The sequence below is a fragment of the Leucoraja erinacea genome, chromosome 8, assembly GCF_028641065.1.
Source record: "Leucoraja erinacea ecotype New England chromosome 8, Leri_hhj_1, whole genome shotgun sequence".
NCBI lineage: Eukaryota > Metazoa > Chordata > Chondrichthyes > Rajiformes > Rajidae > Leucoraja > Leucoraja erinaceus.
In genome coordinates, this window is record NC_073384.1 from 44,998,612 (window position 1) to 45,020,706 (window position 22,095).

The 22,095-nt window shown below is 41.6% G+C and overlaps 1 protein-coding gene across 1 annotated transcript in view; it reads right to left on the reverse strand.

The window, feature by feature from the left end:
- Positions 1-22,095, reverse strand: part of lrpprc (leucine-rich pentatricopeptide repeat containing) — a 135,572-nt gene that overhangs the window by 104,082 nt on the left and 9,395 nt on the right. Inside the window, exons 2-6 of the mRNA XM_055639619.1 lie at positions 18,057-18,268; positions 16,450-16,572; positions 10,234-10,355; positions 9,736-9,794; positions 6,595-6,681 (exon numbers count right to left, since the gene is read on the reverse strand). Coding sequence (XP_055495594.1) covers positions 6,595-6,681; positions 9,736-9,794; positions 10,234-10,355; positions 16,450-16,572; positions 18,057-18,268 — 603 coding nt within the window. The remainder of the gene's footprint in view (positions 1-6,594; positions 6,682-9,735; positions 9,795-10,233; positions 10,356-16,449; positions 16,573-18,056; positions 18,269-22,095) is intronic.

The window sequence follows — 22,095 nt, forward strand, 5'->3', positions numbered from 1 at the left end:
AATAAATTCCTCCTTATCTCCTTCCAAAAGGAATGTCCTTTAATTCCGAGGCTATGACCTCTAGTCCTAGATTTTCCCACTCGTGGAAACATTCTCTCCACATCCACCCTATCCAAGCCTTTCACTATTCGGCATGTTTCAATGAAGTCCCCCTTCATTCTTCTAAACTCCAGCGAGTACAGGCCCAGTGCTGTCAAACTCGCATCATATGTTAACCCATCCAATCCTAGGATCATTCTTGTAAACCTCATCAGAACCCTCTCCAGGGCCAGCACATCCTTCCTCGGATATGGTGCACAAAATTGTTCACAATACTCAAAATGTGGCCTGACCAGCGCTTTATAGAGCCACAGCATTACATCCCTGTGTTTGTATTCCAGCCCTTTTGAAATAAATGCTAGCTGACGTAAATGTCCTTATCATCCAGAGGGGTGAGTGTCGGGGCCCGGTGGATGCAGCCTGCCGTGCACCCGCCGGTAAATTGCAGTGGATCAATGCTATCTGGGAGGCTGGACGCGATTTGCGCCATGACCAACCTATCGAAACAGGTGAAGGTGAGAAGAACTGTGCTGGCAGGTGAGGGGTCTGTGCTTAATATTTGGGTGATATTCGACTAACAAGGTATCTGGGAACAAGGATCTCTGGTAGTATATCAGTTAATAGGAATCCACTGTCTGGTTTCATGTTATTTACAAAAGAAAATAGTTGTTATTGTTGGTAGTAATTAATTCTGCGGTAGGAAGTTGCAGTTCCTTTGGCAGGTCCCCAGGTACAAGAAATGCTTGCTCCTCATTAATACCTTGACTAAAGATCAGAAACAGGAACCTCTTCTGCTATCTGCACAGCACTCAATTCAATTCAATTCAATTCAACTTTAATGTCATCGCACAAATACAAGTATGAGTACAACGAAATGCAGTTTTGCGTCAGTCCGTAGTAGTTGTGCATAAAGAAATTAAAAAAAATAGTAAGAGAGAAGATACAGAATAATCAAAAAATACAGAATAATTAAACAATGGGGACTGAGGGACCGGAGAAATCTATCGGCGGGACTCCGAGTTCAGCAATGTGATTGTATTATTGTAGAAGCTCTTCCTCATCCTACTAGTACGTGACCTGAGGCTCCTGTACCGCCTCCCTGATGGGAGGAGGGCAAACAGTCCATGTTTGGGGTGTGAGGGGTCTTTGATGATCTTCCCAGCCCGTCTCAGAAACCGTTTTCGATGGAGGGCATCCATGGCAGGGAGCGGGGCACCGATGATGTGCTGCGCGGTTTTCACCACCCGTTGTAGTGCCTTCCTGTCCGCAGAAGTGCAGCTGCTGTACCATACCGTGAAGCAGGTGGTCAGGATACTCTCTATGGTACAGCGGTAAAAGTTGGTCAGGATCCGGGGGGACAGGTGGGCTTTCTTGAGCCTCCTCAGGAAGTAAAGGCGCTGCTGTGCCTTTTTGATCAGCTTGGAGGTGTTGAGGGACCAGGACAATTCAAATCCTCCGAGATATGTACTCCGAGGAATTTATAGCTGGAGACGCGCTCCACCTCAGTCCCGTTTATATGGATGGGGGTATGACTGCCTCCTCTGGTCTGCCTGAAGTCAACAATAATCTCCTTCGTCTTCTTGGAGTTCAGGACGAGGTTATTGTTGGCACACCAGGCTGTCAGGTGCTGGATCTCCTCCCTGTAGGCCGACTCATCGTTGTCGTTGATCAGTCCTACTAACGTGGTATCGTCAGCAAACTTAATAATGGCGTTGAATCCGTACTTTGGGATGCAGTCGTGGTTCAGTTCAATTCACAGCCTCTTAGAAAATGATTTTAAATATTCACTCCATTCACATAAACAATAGAGACACAAAAAGATGGAGTAACTCAGTGGGATAGGCAGCATCTCTCGAGAGAAGGAATGGGAGACGTTTCATGACAAGACCCTTCTTCAGACTGGTTAGGGATAATGGAAACGAGAGATATGGTGATGTGGTGAAATAAAGAAAAATGAATGAAAGATATGCAAAAAAGTAACGATGATAAAGGAAACAGGCCATTGTAAGCTGCTTGTTGGGTGAAAATGAGAAGCTAGTGCGCCTTGGGTGGAGGAGGGATAGAGAGAGAGGCATGATATTCACCTCGAGAAAAAAAGTAGGAAGTATTGGCCGGGGGTCCGAGAGGCCGGCTAGGTCCATGACAGGGTCCAGGGGCAGTGCCCCAAAGTAATTCCTAAGCTTTCTGCTGGTAGTTTACATAACAGAAGCTTAGAATTTTCTAACACATAACCAGTAAAATAACCCCCCAAAGATAAATATTTCATAAAATAATTGACTTTATACAGCTAAAAAAATCTTTACAAAAAATGTTACCTGGATTTCTAAATGAGCTATTTGTAGAGATGCCAAAAAGAACAGAAAAGTAGAACCTACACATCACCTTAGAAAGGTACCATCTCAAGGCATAATTATGTGCAATACTGCAAGGCACAGTTAACTGTCAATACACTGATGACACATCTACAATGCTACAAACCTCTGCCAATAACAATGAAAACAAAAATTCCCAATATAAACAGAAAATCACCAGAAAGGGGAGGAGGTAGCCGCTGCCTGGGAGGTAGGGCCCCGCATCTCTCTAACACCCATTATCATCGCCGGTACCATTCCCTTTCCAGTCACAGCTCCCTATGGGAAACACTAAACACTGTTGTGTTAATTTATTTATTTTCCCCACAAGAGAGGAGGGGGAGAGGATCAACGCCCCATCTCGCTGATGTATAAGAGTCCAAATCTTGAACAACGGATACAATGTTGGAGGAGGTGCAAGTGAACCTCTGCCTCACCTGACAAGACTGTCGGGGTCCTTGGATGGAGTCAAGCGGGGAGGTAAAGGGATAGGTGTTGCATCTCCTGCGGTTGCAGGGGAAAGTACCAGGGAAGAGGGTGGTTTGGTTGGGAAGGGACTAGTTGACCAGGGAGGGAACGGTCTCTGCGGAAAGCAGAAAGGGGTGGAGATGGGAAGATGTAGCTAGTGGTGAGATTCCGGTAGAGGTGACTAAAGTGTTGGAGGATTATATGCTGTATGCGATGGCTGGTGGGGTGGAAGGTGAGGACAAGGGCGACTCTGTCTTGTTACGAATAGGGCGAGGGGGAACAAGAGCGGAGCTACGGGATATTGAGGAAACCCTAGTGAACGCCTCATTTATAATGGAAGAGGGGAACCCCCGTTTCCTAAAGAATGAGGACATTCCGATCTGGTATGGAAAACCTCATCCTGGGTGCAGATGCGGCATAGACGAAGGAATTGGGAGTAGGGGATGGAGTCTTTACAGGAAGCAGGGTGGGAAGAAGTGTAATCTAGATAGCTATGGGAGTCAGTAGGTTTGTAGTAGATGTCAGTTAATAGTCTGTCTCCTGTGGTGGAGACGGTGAGATCCAGAAACGGTAGGAAGATGTCGGAGATAGTTCAAGCAAATTTGAGTTCAGGATGGAAATTAGTGGTGAAGTTGATGAAGTCAGTGAGTTTTGCATGGGTGCAGGAAGCAGCACCGATGCGGTCGCCAATGTAGCGGAGGTAAAGTTTGGGGATAGGGCCAGTGTACGCCTGGAACAGTCATTGTTGTTCGACGTACGAGTGCCCATAGCTACGCCTTGGATTTGGAGGAAGTGGGAGGAGTCGAAGGAGAAGGTGTTGAGGGTAAGGACCAGTTCTGCAAGGCGGAGGAGTATTGGTAGACGGAAATTGGTTGGTTCTGTGGTCGAGGAAGAAATGGAGGGCTTTAAGACCTTCTTGGTGGGGATGGAGGTGTAGAGTGACTGGACAACTATGGTAAAGATGAGGGAGTGGGAGCCTGGACAACCAAAGTCGTTGAAGAGACGAAGAACATGTGAAGTGTCTTGAACATGTGTAGGGAGGGATTGTACCGGGGGGGGGTTTGATGGGAGTCGAGGTGTGTGGAAATTAATTTGGTGGTTACTTTGTTTCTGCATGTTTGGTGGGACATGAACATGCAGAAACAAAGCAGAAACACATTTAGTCCTGGAACACATCTTTAAAAACATAGATGGATTATGGAATGGGTGATGTTTCAGGTCGAGACCCTTCTTCAGACTGAGTCGGGGAGAGGGAGACACAGAGATAAGGGTAAGGTATAAAAATGAGACATTAAAGAGTATGAGGATCTAGGAAAATGTAGAATAGATCAGTTAACTAGGAGAAGGTGCCACAAAGAGGGATGGAGAGAGAGAAGGAAAGCGAGGGTTACTTGAAGCTGGAGAAGTCACTCGTCACGTTCCACCCACACCACACCCATTGCATACAGCACATAATCCTCCAACATTTTCACCACCTCCAATGGGATGCCATCACTCGTCACATCTTCCTATCTCCACCCCTTTCTGCTTTCCACAGAGACAGTTTCCTGGTTAACATCCCTTCCCACCCAAACCCCAGGTACTTTCCTCTGCAACCGCAGGAGTTGCACCACCTGTCCCTATTCCTCTTCCCTCCACTCCATTCAAGGACCCCAACAGTCTTTTCGGTTGAGGCAGAGGTTCACGCACTTCCTCCAACCTCGTCTACTGTATCCGCTATTCCAAGTGTGGACTCCTATATATCGGCAAGACCAGGCGCAGGCTCGGCGATCGATTCGCTGAACACCTCCGCACAATCAGTCTAAACTTACCTGATCTTCTGCTTACTAAACACTTTAACTTCCCCTCCAATTCCCATACTAACCTTTCTGTCCTGGGCCTCCTCCACAGTCAGAGTGAAGCCCAGCACAAATTAGAGGAACAGGTACCTCATATTTTGCTTGGGCAGCTTACACACCCAGCAGTATGAATATTTACTTCCCTAACTCCAAGTAACCCCTGCATTCCCTCTCTCTCCATCCCTCCCCATTCCTAGTTATCCGACCAGTCTGCTGGTCCCCCTGATTAAATGTTATCTCTGAATGTTTCGTTGTTTTCTTCTCTTAGCTAACAATGATCTATTCTCCATGTTTCTTAAATTTGGTCCCCTTTGATGTCTCGTTTTCACATCTTACCCTTCCTTATCTTTGTGTCTCTCCCGACTGTCTCGACCCAAAATGCCACCCATTCCTTCTATCTAGAGATGCTACCTGTCCCAGTTACTCCAGCATCTTCGGTATAAACCAGCATCTGCAGTACCTTCCTACACCCTGGATTATCAACTGCTGTCATTTACCGTGGCAATGTCAAGTGCTCAAAGTGATTTCCTCAATCATGCAAAACAATCATGCCTCAATCATGCAAAAACAATGAATTTCACTCTACCTAGGTACATGTGACATTAAAGTATCATTGAATTCAATTGAATTGAATTTCAATTCTCAAAAGAGCCATGGCAGGTCCTGAAATCAAACTCTCTGGATTATTAGTTTCATAATTATTGTAACATCAAACTCATGGCTTATAGACCGTGGGCCGATGTGCTTTTTCGTTTCATTTTGTGACCCAAATCACGTGTCTACCTGTATTTATAACATATTGTGTAAAAATATTATAGAAATCATACCTGAAACTCGTCAAGAACAAAACCTGCACATATTTTTAAAATATGAGAAAAACCTCAAATGTTCCGAGTAGTAATTGTCCAATCAAAGCACATTTGACATTGAGTCGGATGCCAATTGACCAATCACTCGCTTTGTTTCAGGGAGCCCACATCATGGCGGAGAGTATTTCTACTCGTGTTACTGGAGATTCCGATGAAGGTTCTTTGGTCTTCTGTGCAATACATGTCGTCGGAACTCACAGCAAGGTAATTGAATTTAGTGAGAAAAGCATTAAGAAGTCTGAAAAATGTGCAGCTAAGTGGATGGAAGTGGAAGAAAGTCTGGAAAGCACAGTCACTGCTAAGGTGCTGCAACACAAACATGACAGCCAAGTCGTGGGACCAGTGAAACATTGTGAAGCAACTGGAACTGGAAGGTAAGATTTAGTCAGAATTTATGAAAATTAACCTGCATGGACTTTAATTAATTACATTTCAACCTCTTATAATGTGAGATATGAGATCTTGAGGCTGAAGTTGATACTTGTACTTTGTCTTTCCTGAACAAATTAAATTAAAAGTTGTCACTAATGTCAACTTGCTGAAGTCAGAGTCTTCTTTAACATCTAATCGTGGAGCTGCCTGCGATCATTTGCCGAGAAGAAGTGCTCCGACTGCGGGACATGGCGGAAATCCTGGGGGGGGGGGGGGGGCTGTCCCCCCCCATGTTTTGAGATATATATAACCGCAGCACGGAATTAGGCCCCCATAGAGTAATATGAGCATTGAGCACTAGATGACGATAACTTTTTCGATCTAATTAGATCATTTATTAGTGTGCAACATTTGGCACTGACGAGTTATGAATTCCTTCTCAATTATATTTTATCTAAATCTGTGCCAAATTTCAAATAGATACCAGACATGGGTCACGAAAGTTAAATTCTAGACACATTTTCGATGCTCGGCCCACGGCCTATTAAATTGGAAAATATTGTCAAGGTACAAATATTTTAAAACATCATAATATTGATTTAAGAATATTTTTAAAGCAATAATCCTTGCAAGTCTTAATTGCTCTATTTTACCTACCCAGCTCGTGCATGCCCTGTCACCAAGGAATTAAACACCGCCTCTGTGATTGGCAGATCCTTATCCTTCATGAAACCAAGAATCTTGCTAAAAGAGAATGAATTGATAAATATTAATATCACATCTCCACATTTGTTTACATGCAAATGGTTCAAAATTCTTTCCTATCAATTAAGTTTGATTTTCTCTTAATAAAGATATACAAGCAACTTTCACAAGTGCGGTACTTTCTAATCCCTAAAATATTTTCAATTTAAATAAGAATAAACCATTCAACAGGTATAAAAAGCTTACTCGTTGATAAAAGCAATAGGGTGTGACATCATTTCATACCCACTCACCACTTACCAATCTTTGCGGCCACTGTGTGCAATTTGACATTCTCTGACAAGCCTGATGAAGTCCCAATTACTTTCACAACCCCACTCCATTCATTGTGTGGAGGGGATTCACGCAAGAAACTCTGTTGTATAATGATAATGCCTCCTTTGTTTCACAGGTGATTGACATAGAAACACTTCTCTGCGCTGTATCCTTTTTTAGGATGTGGACTGACCTATTATCTGGTGACCCACCCCAAAAATAGACTTGGCTCAGAAATATCCATAGGTGTTTTAATAAGATTAATAACCAGGTTATGGTAGGAAGCACATGTGCAAAAAAAGTTTTAAAGTCTTTTCAAAAATCTGTGCCAACTCTGCCTTTGTATAACCAATTGACCAAAACTGTTTGCCTTGGGAATGTTGACCCACTGTGTTCCTCCATTTTGTTTTTTTTTTGCTTAAGATTATGGCAGTTTCTTTGTCTGCATTGTTAGTTAACATTTTGAACAAAAACTCTCTCACAGTAAACAAATTAATTTCACTACCATATCACTCCTTGGGGTCCCAAACTGAACCAGAGACCTGGGTTAAGGCCTGGATTTCATTCAGGCACAGGCCACTCCACCAAAATATTTGATCTAAGCACATCATTAGATATATGTAAGAAGGAACTGCAGATGCTGGTTTAAACCTTAGACCCTTCTTCTGACCTGAAGAAGGGTCTCGACCCAAAATGTCACCCATTCCTTCTCTCCAAAGATGCTGCCTGTCCCGCTCAGTTATCCCATCTCTTTGTGTCTATCTTCACATCATTAGATAGTCGGATTTACTCAGCAATTAAAGGCTACGAAATTTCACCTCCGTATCAAGGGATTAGCTGTAGTGACAGGCAGTCAAAAGACATGGACTCAACGATCAACAATCACCTCCACCAATCCCACCCGGTTTAAACTTGAAACCAGTCATGATATTAACACCAGCAATTGCTAATTAGCAGTGAAATGATAGGGTCCATTATTTGCAAAGATACTTCAAGTGCGCCTTTTTTGTTTAATCTGAAAGCACGGCCATAATAATACAATACAATACAATACAATTTATTTGTTGTCATTTGAACCCAGAGGTTCAAACAAAATTTGGTTTCTGCAGTCATACAAACAAGAAGAACCAAGACACAACACAATTTACACGAACATCCATCACAGTGAATCTCCTTCTCACTGTGATGGAAGGCAAAGTCTTATCTCTCCCCTGCACTCCTCGTTCTCCTCCCGATGTCAGTCATAGCCCCCGGCGGGCGATGGTAAATAAGTCCCGCGGTAATTATATTTCATTCTAAGTTTTCACAATAGCTTCCTTTTTTTTTCTCTTCAAATCACTACCATATATCTACTTTTCATGCTGAATGGTGGGAATATTAAGTAAGTGACTTCTTGAATGGACATTCTTAACACCACTCTCCAATTGTCTACGGTATTAACAATAAATAATAGACCAAGTCACTCCAGAACAGTTTTATTTTCTCCTGCTCAAAGTGCAATGCTATTTTAGAAAGTCAATGCATCAATCCATTAAAGGCCACTAAATTTTCAGTGAGTTTGCAGAATGTACCACCTGGCTGGAACATAAATGTCAAACATTTAAGTAAAATTAGAAACTCTAGCAGTGTAAGAGCAATGATAAAATCAGTATTCAAAAATCTTAATGTGGTTTGTACTGGTAACAACAAAAGATTAGACAATCACAATGATGGTTCAGATATGAGACATTAAAATCCCACAGCACTTCGTAAAACAGTGCTTGGGCTTTCTCCCCTTTCTTTGCAACTATACACATATATACACACGTTATACCATCAGGTATATATATACCTGAATGGATATAGAAAATCTAGCTATTGCCTTCACTATTTCTGTTTGAGTTACTTTTGCAACATAACTATGCTTCAAAACATGAATTGTGTTGCAAAGGAACCAGATTAATATATTTTTTTCTCATTAAAAATTGCCACAAAAATAATGCACACTTGCATTGATTTGAATGTGTAAAGACACTCACACTAATGCATAGAGTTTGAGTTATGCAGCACTGAAACGATTCCTTCTACCCAACATGTCCATGATGATGACCTCATAAAACTTAGTAAGACATGAACAGCCCCCAACAAAGCCATGCAGACAATCCCTAATTATTCCATTCTCTTCCAAATGCGAGTAAATCATATTCCAAATAATCCTCTCCAATAGCTTCCCTGACGCAAAACTCACCAGCCTGTAATTTATTTAATTAGCTCTTCTTCGCTTTTTAAATAAAGGATTAATATTGGCTACTCTCGAGTCCTCTGGTATCTCGCTTGTAGCAAGGGATGATACAAAGATCTGCATCTTTCTGCCCCTGTAATCTTCTCTCTTGCTTACCAATAACCTGGGAAAGATTCCAACAGGCCCCAGGCTCCAGACACCCAAGACCATCTTCTTGATCTCAAACTACCCCAACATATCAATATACCTCACCGTGATCTCATTATTTTCCTTATCCTTCTGCTTGAATACAGATGCAAAATATTCCTTCAGTACCTCATCCATGTCTTCTGATTTCAAGCATAAATTCCCTCCTTTATCCTCGAGTGGTGTTACCTTTGTGCTAGTTACCCTCCTGTTTTTAATATTCGCATAAAAAGCCTTGGGATTTTCTGTAATCTGACTATTGAACCCTTACAATTAGAACTTTTAACTTGGTAAGTAAGTCAAAACATTCTTAGCATTCCCTGACCACACAAATTACAGCACATTCAGAATTGTTTAAAAAATATATATACCTTGCACCTTCGATATCTCCATCATTGCAATATGCTGTTATTAACCTTTGGAAGGTAACCTGTATATTCAAGGGAGGTAATAAAAATCCTTCATTTAATCAGCAAACGCTTTATTGCCTTCATACATAGAGATTAAAATAGTTATATAAAAGTGCATGCAATTTGATTAAATAGAATCTGTATTTAAGTTGGAAAGCAAATATAATTTTATTTCAAAAGCTAAAATATTTCTATTAAGTGAATAAATCAATAACAGTTTAGAGTCATATGTGTACATGACATTTGGAGAAAATTGCGGTTGTGGTAGCGTAGTGGAATACAATGTAAACATTTTTTCAGCGTCAAATTAACTTTACATAAGAGAAAAAAAAGTGACGTGTAAAAATTATATTAATTGTCATATTTTATATACTTTCAATAACCATAAATATTATATTTGTAATCAAAATAGCAATTGCAAAATAGATAGCAAGGAATTTTGGAACTTTGGTAACTCACTCTATTAGGTTGCACATTTGCAGATTCCATTTTTGCCAGAAAATCAGTTGGTAAAAACTTGTGTTCATTTTGAAGATAGACTTTCAACAAAGCATTGTAATGGCTCACATCATAAACAGCACCTAGACATGGAAGAACATTGGTAGGAAAACAACACACTTAGATCCTTAATTACTTTTAATAATTACATCTGCAGAGTCTCATATGTAAAACAATCATCTTTGGAACACCAAACCAGATTTTGCCAAAAACTAAACAAATCCTTCATCTCCCAAGATTTTCCACCAATATATTCTTGAGCTATCTCAACTCAGTTCCTATTGGCTTACTTCCATCCATCAATTCAGTACTGATCAAAAATCTTGCCAAAATTGTTCACTGGGAAAATAAAGTTGATGTTCTTCTGGGATAGAATAGAGGGAGGTGTGCTGTGAATGCAATGTTTTTGCACTTGACAAGCATAAAATAAAATTAATTTAATTCTCTGATTTTCTGCACTAACATCAGTCTCCTCAATAATCATGAATTACAATTTAAAAAATTGAAAATTGTGATTAATTGTGATTATTTCCTCTCTGGTCTAAACAGTACAGGTGCACAACCTTTTATCCGACGATCCAAATAACGAAAACCTCCGAATAGCGACATTTTTTCGGTCCTTGAAGAAAGGTCCTTGAAAACGTTCACCGAGGGCGGCCCGCAGAGGTGACAGCGGAACCTCCGGTCGGTCCTCGAAGAAAGTGGAACTAAATCCCCATTCATAAAAGAGGTGAGGGTATATTGCGCGGGAGGGTTATTAATTGACAATATGCTGCTGCCTGCCCGCTGGGTTAAAAAGTTCCCACGGTAGACACGATATACAGTGTATCGTGAGTCTTGCGTGGGAACTTTTTAACAGCGTGCAGGCAGCAGTAGATTGTCGCTCCCTTCAGTTTCACCCCACCTACACCCCTCTGCTTCCCGGCCATGTGTGTGACCCCTTCCCTCCCCTCTCCAGCTCCCCGCTCATTGCACCGGCGCGGGGGCTTTGTACTGTCTTCACGTCGCGATGCTAGCAGCACAGTGCCAGTCACCGGAGACGTGAGGACCAACGGAACACCGACCCCCAGGCCCACTGCAAGCACGGAGATCCCAGATCAGCAACTCCAGCCCAGCCCCGTTCCAACTCCAGAAGAACACGCTCCCCGTATGGGCAGAAGCTGATGGTGTGCAAGAATAACGTCTTGTTCTTGGGGTGGCGCAGCTCGGGCTGTGGGCAAACTGCCACTTGTCGCCGTAGCGGCCCATCGGGGAGCGGATTCCTCTGGAGTTGGAGGGGGAGGGGGGTATTGTGCTGTTTGATCGCCCCCTGCTATTCCAGGGACAGGGAGACAGGACGTTCACCGAGGGCGGCCTGCAGAGGTGACAGCGGAACCTCCGGTCGGTCCTGGAAGAAAGGGGAACTAAATCCCCATTCATAAAAGAGAAGGTGAGAGTATATTGCGCGGGAGGGTTAATAATTGACAATCTGCTGCTGCCTGCCCGCTAAGTTAAAAAGTTCCCACGGTAGACACGATACACAGTGTAGGCAGCAGCAGATTGTCGCTCCCTTCAGTTTCACCCCACCTACACCCCTCTGCTTCCCGGCCATGTGTGTGACCCCTTCCCTCCCCTCTCCAGCTCCCCGCTCATTGCACCGGCGCGGGGGCTTTGCACTGTCTTCAAGTCGGCGATGGCTGCCAGCAGGTCAGTGCAGTCACCGGAGACGTCAGGACCAATTGGACGTCGACCACCAGGCCCACCGTAAGCATGGAGATCCCAGAGACCCACAGCCAACAGCAGCCCAGCCCCGCTCCAACTACAGGGGAACCTGGGTTGCGGATGACGGGGCGCAGCTCGGGGCGTCGTAGGGGCCCATCGGGGAGCGGGTTCCTGTTGGTCCTGACGTCTCCGGCCACCTGCTATCCTCCGGGAACTGTACCACCCTTGCAGGAGAGTGGGGTTGTTTGCAGTTGCAGAGGGAGGGGGCAAGGGCGGTACAGTTCCCAGTCTCAGCTCCAGTCCAGGGGGGTGGCCGGAGACGTCAGGACCAACGGGACAGCGACCCCCAGGCCCACTGCAAGGACGGAGATTCCAGAGACTCACAGCCAGCAGCAACTCCAGCCCAGCCCCGCTCCAACTCCAGAGGAACACGTAGGGGCAGAAGCTGATGGTGTGCAAGGTACTTGTTCTTGGCGTGGCGCAGCTCGGGCTGTGGGCAAACTACCACTTGTCGCCGTAGCGGCCCATCGGGGAGCGGATTCCTCTGGAGTTGGAGGGGGAGGGGGGTATTGTGCTGTTTGATCGCCCCCTACTATCCCAGGGACAGGGAGACACAGCGGCTTTTTAGACTGGTGGGCAATCACTTCCAAAGTTCTGCCCACACAGTCAGTACACCTCTCCTACACTGCATTTCATACAAACATTTATTCTGCAAGAAAAAACGACATTGAAGACTCAAACTCGCGACCGAGTAACTGCCTGGATCGAGGCGCAAACTCGCGACCTTGCGGATATGAGCCGAACACTCTACCACTGAGCCAGCCATTAAAGTATACGCTAAAAAATTTCCATTCCCAAGACCGACAAATTCTGAATTACGAAAAGTGTCTGGTCCCAAGGCTTTCGGATAAAAGGTTGTGCACCTGTACTAAGTTTTTAAGTGCAATTTATTTATAGTCTAAAAGATAGCATGGCAAATCATTTAATAAATTAATGAATGATTCCAATTCTCTATATTAATTCAGAAAATAAGATGGTTAAATTTACTCTTTATTTTTAATTCTGGGACTCTACCGGTTTGGTGAAAGCCATAACTATTGTGATCCTTTAAACTTGAAGGTTAAAATGCAACACAGTGCAAGTGTCTCCCAAGAATTTAAAAAATATGAACAATGATTATGTTAATGATTAACAATTGATATGCAAACAGAGCTTGGCTTAAGCCAATGGCTTAAATACCAATGCGGGTGAGAGCTTCAGAAATTGTGTAATAAATTTGACTGCAAGATTTGAAATCAATTTATTCTCATAGTTTAAGACTAAACATCGCGTTGGCAGACTAGCTCAATAAAAGATAAAATAACTCAATAAATTACTCGACTTTATTCAATTCAAATCAAGGAAACGACATGGAAGGTTACAAAGTACATTTCTGTGGCTTTTCAGCAATAGAAATGAATTATATAATCTATCTGCCACCTAGATTTTTTAGATTTTTTCAGAAGTGTTTATGAATATAGTAACTTGCCTGGAGCTACTGCCATTTTAGATATAGTCACACAAAAGAAATGGAAGGAATCTTTTAGGTTACATGCCCATACACCGTAAAACAGGATAAATTCACAACATCAATATTTCACATTTGTGAGATAATGAACAGACTTGTGACAATGGGAAATAGAATTTGTCACAACGATGTTTAGCTGTTGCAAAATAGATTAAATCTGGAAGACTGTGATTTTTCTCTGGCCAAACTCAGAAACAAAAAAAAGTGCATTGACTGATTTTTTTTTTTACGGGCTGGATTCTGCATTAAGATTAATAGAGAGACTAACAGTGCTCATCATTATTCGGGATTAGAGTGGACAACTTCCTGACTTCACATAGGTTCAGTTAAATGTATATCTGCAAGCTGTTGTATCCAGGTTGCCCAGCTCCTGCACGAGCTGCACCTCGATTATCTAATAAGGAGAGATAAGCAGAGTGTTCCTATACTTAGAAGGGTTTCATTGAAGTGTACAAGTTCATTTGGGGCTTGACAGGGTTGATTTTTCATCCAGCTAGGGGTGGCAGTCTCAAAATATAGTATCCCACATTTAGGACAGAGTTGACAAGTCATTTCTCAGGGAATGGAGAATCTGTTTTTCTCTACCCAAGAGTGTTCTGGAGGTTCAGTTGCTCAATACATTCAACTACTTCTTCTTGCGTGTGGCGTGCACAGCCTAAAGTTGTAGGACAACTTGTTTTATTTGATCTTATTTGATTGTGCATGCCGTTTTGATTGCATTCGTCGAAACATGGCGGACCACGTGGAGGTTACAATCTTCCACACATTGCAATACATTCAAACGAGCTATTGATAGAATTTTGGATATTAAGTAAATAAAGAGATATATGGTTGATGCAGATAAGTGGTACTTCAGATAAATCAGGCATGATCATTCTAAATGAGAAACATGCACAACGTCCCGTCTCGTATCCCTGCATCTATTTCTATACATATGAAACCATTTAATTGCATCACGTTGCCATACCTCTCCGCAACATCGCCAAACTCAGACCCTCTCTCATACCTCCCGCTGCTGAAAGACTCATCCATGCCTTCATCTCCTCCCGACTGGACTATTGCAACTCACTTCTCCTTGGCATCAGCTCCACCTACATCAACCGACTCCAACTGGTCCAGAACGCAGCCGCCCGACTCATCACCCACACCAAATCCTGGCATCACGTCACTCTAGTCCTCAAACAACTTCACTGGCTTCCCATCTCCCACCGGATCACCTACAAAACCCTGATCCTCACCTACAAAGCCCTCCACCATCTGGCCCCCCCATATCTCACTAACCTCCTCTCCCCCTACCAACCCTCACGGTCCCTCAGATCCACATCAGCCTGTCTCCTCTCCATCCACAAGTCCAACCTCCGCAGTTTTGGGGACAGAGCCTTCTCCAGGGCAGCACCCAGGCTCTGGAACTCCCTCCCCAAACTGATCCGCAATTCCGTGTCCCTCACCATCTTCCAGTCCCGCCTCAAGACCCATCTCTTCACCTCTGCCTATCTTTAGCCCCACGTCCCCCTCCCTTTTCATCTGTGCATTAATTGCCTCATGCTGTGTTTTGAATTGTATTCTGTCTTTACTTTGTGTACTAGTCATGTCTCTACTATTTATTTCATTCCCCTTACATGTTTTTCCTCTACCTGCTAAATTTTTGTAAGGTGTCCTTGAGACTCTTGAAACGCGCCCATAAATAAAATGTATTATTATTATTATACCTTTAGCCACCTAAACATGCCAATATAAACTAGGGATGATGCATTCACATGGAAGTCGTGTTTAATGGCACTAAATCTTTTATGAGGCCAAAAAAATGTTAATCTCCATTGCCTATAACCAAGTTTCAATCCTTCATAAAACTAATTGCTGAAGATTTAAATAGAATGCATTTTTTAATCCCTTCATTCTTTCCATCATTACAGAACTTTAAATAAGCAATTTTACAATGAATTATAAGGCTAAATTATATTGGCTGGGAGTGAAGATTCTTCACTCTGATTAAAGACCTTCATCGGCTTACACGTTACAGATCCCATGAAGGGCATACCACAATGGAAATGATTTCTGAATACCGTAGGCTCAGTATCGAACCGTTTAAAACAAAGTACACAGCAAACACAGCTCCTCAACAACTGACAACAGAATCCAACAATCCTTGCCAAAATTCTTAATCAATACATTAAAACTCCATGTGTAATCTATATTACTAAAAGTCTGATCTTGACCACTTCCTGTTGTTCTGTATATAGATTTTAGAAAAAAAACGCTGTGATTTTTGGCCATCTTACTCAGAGCCCCCCTCCGCTGCGCAGGACAAGAGGATTTTTCCCACGATGAAAAATAAAAGAGTTATTAGTGTTTAAAAAATGTTGAGATTTTCTCTCCTGAAGGCCACGCTCCTTCCGGAGGGATTATAAAACCCGGAAGTGTTGAGTGCCTCAGTCAGTCTCTGCAAGATGAGGGAGCGAGGGGTCACGTCTCTCAGTCTGAGCTGTGAATAACACTGAACACATGTCCACCAAAGTGTGAGTGGTTTTACTGACATGTCAGTGGCCTTAATGAAAATGTTAAAGCTGAATTTTTGAATACCAGAATTAAGGTATAAGGGATTATAAGGCAAAGATAAGGAACATGATCTTGCTAAATGACAGGGCATGTGAGAGAGACTCCAGCTGCTAATTCTCAAGTTCTTGCAATCTTTCAACAGCTAAAATCTAATGCAATGTATAACTTGCTACTGCCAGCAGCCTCTTGTATGATTAATAAATCAATCTTGGAATAAAAAAAACACATCAAATTATACATTTTTACACCTCATTTCTTTGCTGGAATTGACCATTGTCTACAAGATGACAGCAAGAATTTATATTAGCAAGCACATCAATGTGGAACAGAAATGAGGCTTTGCCGGCCCATACCTAACTCCTGAAGCTTGTCCCAGATTCTGTGAGCCAATTCTGTTCTTTCTGGCAAGTGCATTTCTGGAAGCAAGGAGCCACAGCTACGCAACAGGAGCAAAGCTTGATTGCCACTAGGATAGCCTGTTAAAAATAAATCCATTAAAAATTATAGAAGATTTTAAAAAATCATCATTTTGTTAGGTAAGAAACAACAAATGATAATTTCAAATGAGTATCTACAGGAAAAATAATTACATTCCCATCACATTCGCTTGATAAAGAAATCCATGCTCTATTTGGAAGAACAACCCATGGTCATATTTCGGAAGAAACACGTGCTCTTTGCAAATTTTCAATAATACAGGTCCACCACCGATTTTCTGGCACCTTTGGTTCCAGAGCCCTACCAGATTATCCGGTTTGTCGGATAACAAGAGGTCACAGCCTCCGAGAGGATCCTAGGCTGCTGAGGGGCCGTGATACCGGCCAGTAAAGTTGGCCTCGGAATTTGGCTATGGGAACAAAGCTCCACAGCCCCGGCCACAGGGGAAAAAATCCAGCCCATCGATCAGCCACGGAAGTTCCGATGAGATTGAGATCAGCCACCTCACCGGGTCTAAGCTCCACATTTTTGTGAGGACTTCCGGGGAGGGGAGGGGGTGGGGGGAAGTCAAGTGAACACTCGTAATTTGGTGTGGATTAAAGGAGGTGTCGGTCCACCAGTTTCCAGAAAATTGGTGGTGGACCACCTGTACCACCAACTCATTTCATAGGTGTCAAATGGTAACTAAATGACAAATCAAATCACCTGGACGAGTCATGATTCTTTGCTTGTCATTTAAGCAAAAAATAAGCTCAATAATTTCAGAGAAAATTTGATGATGTAAGGGCTCAGAGAAAAATAATTATACTTAAATGGATATTGTACAATGAAGCATCTGCAATGAGAAAATGGGTGTTTAATGTTTAAGTTACAGACCCAAGTGTTTAACACTGCAAGTCCACATTGATCCAAGACATATTTAAATGTCCATTTCACACAGCAATGTGAATGTAAGGTTGTTTCCATTTTTTGCTGCAGATTTGTGGTTAAAGGGCAATAATTTAACTGCATAATTAGACTGCTACTCCACAACACAACAACAATCTTTCTGATGTCCATTTCTTCTATTTAACTTTCTAAATATCAAGATATAAATTATTTAAGCAATGTTCACCCCTCCAACAGGTTTAAAAAAAAATTACCACATTGAGTCACCAAAAGGCTGGAATCAAATTAAATTAAAAACAAATCAATGAATGGATAAAATAAAGAGATAATTTTAAAACTCTACTTAGTCCATATGGAACTGATCTAGACATGCAAATTCCATGTGGGCTTAAACAAGGAAGAATGATAGAAGCAAGATAAACTATAAAGCTATAAACTATAAAGCATTTTTGAATAAATTATCAATGACTATTGAGATAACTATAATTTTTACTAGACTGGACGGGAAAAGAAACAGAATTTTTAATCAACTTTTATTTTATTTTAGTCATGATTGGAGATTGTATAAAGAAAGCAAATATTTTAAGGAAACTAATTTTAAATGCCACAAATGCATCTTGTAAATAAAACAAACCTGTTCGACAGATGTCATGAAAAATTTTAAACAGCAAGGTTTTTGTGATACGACCGGTTCTTCGAACGGAGGAATCAAGCTTGTTCAAGGCCCAGTCAAATTGCAACGCTTGCTTAGCTCGAACCGCTGTATTTCCTTCATCTTTGACAAGTGTCCTCTGTTCTGTGGCAACTCCACACAAACGCACATTGCTGAAGAAAGGCCTAGAAAGGCTAAGAAAAGACAATTTTAATCGGTTGCCCACAAATACCAAATCACCTGCTTTCTACTTATCTCTGTCTTTGCATCCACCCCCTCTCCCTACCTGGCTCCATAAACTCATCATCTTCACATCTCTCTCCTGACTCATCATTCTCTTCTTTATACCAGTTATTTTCACTCTCTACTGTCAGACCTGATGCAGGATCCCACCTTGAAATGTCAACTATTTCTTTCCATCCACAGGTAGAGTTCCTCCAGCAGATTGTTTGTTGATTCAGCTTCCAGCATCTTGTGTCTACATAATCACTATTGATACCGATATGTTCTTGGCCACATGGAATTTCTTTGGTAGGGTGAACAACGCCAGGATGTTAACTAAATGGGAAGGGATGAAGATTTTGCTGCAGCTGCACAGAGCAATATGGGTATCCTTTAACATGAAGCATAAAGGTAGCATACAGGTGCGACAAAATGTTAAGTCAATGGAGAGTTGCCTTTACTGCAAAGGGAGGAACATAATAAAGTCTTGCAATAGTTCAATCTGTTAGTGAGACCACAATTGAGTTACACTACATTGGAGTCAATCCCAAAAAAGATCGACTGAGCTGATCCCCTGGATGATGTTTTGATTGATGAAACATTGAATAGATTGGCCCTACATTCACCAAGTTTGAGAGGTGATCTTATTGAAGCAAGATTCTGAGAAGACTTGTCAAAGTAGATGTGAGAGGATGTTTCTCCTCACGGGGGAAGCTAGAACTAGGTAGCAATATTGCAGAATAAAGGGTTGCCCATTTATGATGGAGATAAGGAACTTTTAGACTGTTCTGAATCTTTGGTATTCACCACCCCACATTCATGCAACTCAAATCACTGAGTATATCAAAAACTGAGACAGATAAATTTTTATTCACTCAGGAAGTCGAAAAACAGGCAGGAAAGTTAAACTGAGACGAAGTTCAGATTAACCACAATCTGGCTAAATGGTTGCACGTTCTCTGGGAACCTTATGCACCAATCCGTCTCCTATTACTTAATTCACAGGTAAATAGAACAAAATCAGGCAATGAAGAAGACCACCTCAGAACAAATCTACAAGCTACCTCATTTCAAGAAAATCTACACAATGATACTATCCAGTGGGAAATAAAGCTATAGAGACAAGATGCTTCTGTGTCTGATATTTCAAAAATAAACTGGCAAGCTTATACTGTGACATGTGATCAGTTCAGTTTCCAAACATTGCGCCAATACAATCTTGACTCAGCAGTTGAAATAATTATAACTCTGTGAATCAGCGTTTTTTATCTTCAGGAATCCTTTTGAAAATGAATTAATCCTTAAAAATGTTTTCTCTGGTGACGGCAGTGGTACATCACATTTTACTCAACTCTCTCCTTTTGCTCACCCACATTTCAATTAGCCCATTCCCTCAATTCCCATGCAACCACTGTGCTTTCTGATCTTTCATTGCCTTCTGCTTGCTCCAAAGGTAATTCTGTCCTGTGAACAAGTAATTCATGCTCCTCCATTGTCAAATATCCTACATCATGTTCTCATGTTTATCAAAGTTCAACTCCACTCACTTTCTCCAGGTTAAATGTGTAACTTTGGACCCAAACTACACATATTTTTGTGGGATATGTGAAACTGTTCTTATTTCAAATTATTTAGGCTCCTTCCCCCAATTCAATTTACAGTCTATTGATAACTCTATTGGTTGGCTTCTTGCACTTGTACAGAATTCACAAACTTCATTACTTTTGCTTCCAATATCCACCCTACTCTCGCCTTTTCATGGTCGATCTCTGGCCATTCCTTTCTATTTCTGAATCACTCTGTCAACATCACAGAAATGATTATCACCAAGCATCCATTACAACTCCAGTCTCCCACAGATATCTCAATTATACTTTCTTCAACCATGTTGCCTGATAAGGACTTCTTCCAATTCGCCCCGTTCCTCCAACTCCACATATTTACTCCAACACAACCTTCTACACAGGTGCCTCTCAGATATTTTCCTTCTTGCTGAACCATAGCTTCCACTCTATCAATTTTGACAGAGGCTATGACCACATTTTATCTGTTTCCCAACCTGTTGTCATCCTCCCTATGGAAAAGCATGGAGTTCCCTACTTATTACCTCAGCAGCATGCCATTAATATAATTTCTGCCACCTTCAATAAGATTCCACCACCAGACACTGCATCCCCAGCATTTCCCTCACCGTTTTGTGACTCCCAGGTCTGTATTGCCATCCCACCAAATGTTTCACTTTCTCATCTTGCGCATGGAATCACAGAAAATGCAACTGTCATTTTACCTCTCCCAAGTGCCTTTGCACCGATTTCTGGATTCTCTCCCCATTTAGAAGAGTCTACGTCTTTATTCTTACTACCAAAAAGCATGACTCCACAATTTGCAACATTGTATTCTATCTGCCACTTCTCTGCCCAGGCTCCCAACCTGTCCAAGTCCTTCTGCAGAGTCCCTACTTTCTTTGCTCTACCTACCCTTCCACCTATTACGTATAATCAGAAAAGAAAACTTGGCCGCAAAGCTTTCAATCCCCTTCTCCAAATCATTAATATACAATGTGAAGAGTAGCGATCCCAGCACCAACCCATGCGGGGCTCCGCTAGTCACTGGCAGCCAACAAGAAAAAGCTCCCATTATTGCCTCAGATCCATGCTAGTATCTGCCCTATACCATGGGCTCTCATTTTCAGTCTCACGTGTGGTGTGGTGGGGGCGAGATTAAAATACAGGTTTGTATTGCTTGTCGGAGAAGGATTTCCTCAGGGTGCTAGTTGATAAAGAAAAATCGATCGAACATCCGTTCACTTTTTATTTATTTATTTTTAATATAAATCGCTGGACAATTTAATCGTTGGATTAAAGTAAAAGGCGACTTCTAATGCCCTCAATGCCTTCAACGTGACGGATCGCAATATCAGGACAAAACAAACGGTAAGTCGTTTATTTCACATATAATCTTGCTTCTCGGAGTGGCTTTAGTCTAATTTTACGACACAAAATGTTATTTAATCCCCATACGAATTGTCCGTGTCTTCCTGCCGATATGGGCTTAAAATTTATGGCAACGTTCCAATCGATCACATTCCAGAAATACCCACTCGCAAGATGATTAAAATTCTCTTTTCTTTTGGACAATCATGTCATAAGAGCATCTAAATCGTCTATATTTTGTGTTATTCTCTATCCATAATCAATATTTTCACACTAAATATCCACAACAGTTTTAGTCACATGTATTGTGCAAAAAATAATAATTTTGATTATATTGTGAGTGGATGTTTCTAGATTAATTTATGGGAATTAAACATTAAATTCCTTCCATTTGGCATATAAATTAATGACAGTGAGATTTAAAAATCATGTTATATTGTGAATTATTTTTCTGAATGGGATCAGTTTGTTATTTGGATACTTAGGCTATTCAAAATGTTTAGCCTTTTCTTAAGAAATGGACAGATGTTTAGATCTAGTAATTGAATTTATCTGAATTTAATTGATTAGATGAATTAGATGAATGTTGAATATGATTTTTTTTGGGGGTATTTACCATTTGTTTTAGCGTTTAACTTTATCATTTCTACCTTTTTTCTAAAACTGCAAATAATAACTTGTTCCTGTTAATGCTGTTCAGTGTTTTTTTCCCTTTACATTTTAAACAGATATCTCCGAAGAAGAAATGCAAAATTGTCAATCCAAATGCCCAGCAAAAGAGATTAATTTAGAGAGCATTCTCAGAAATTATCCGAATTTGGACTACTCCAAATGTGATGATCTACAGGACATTCTTAATGGGAACG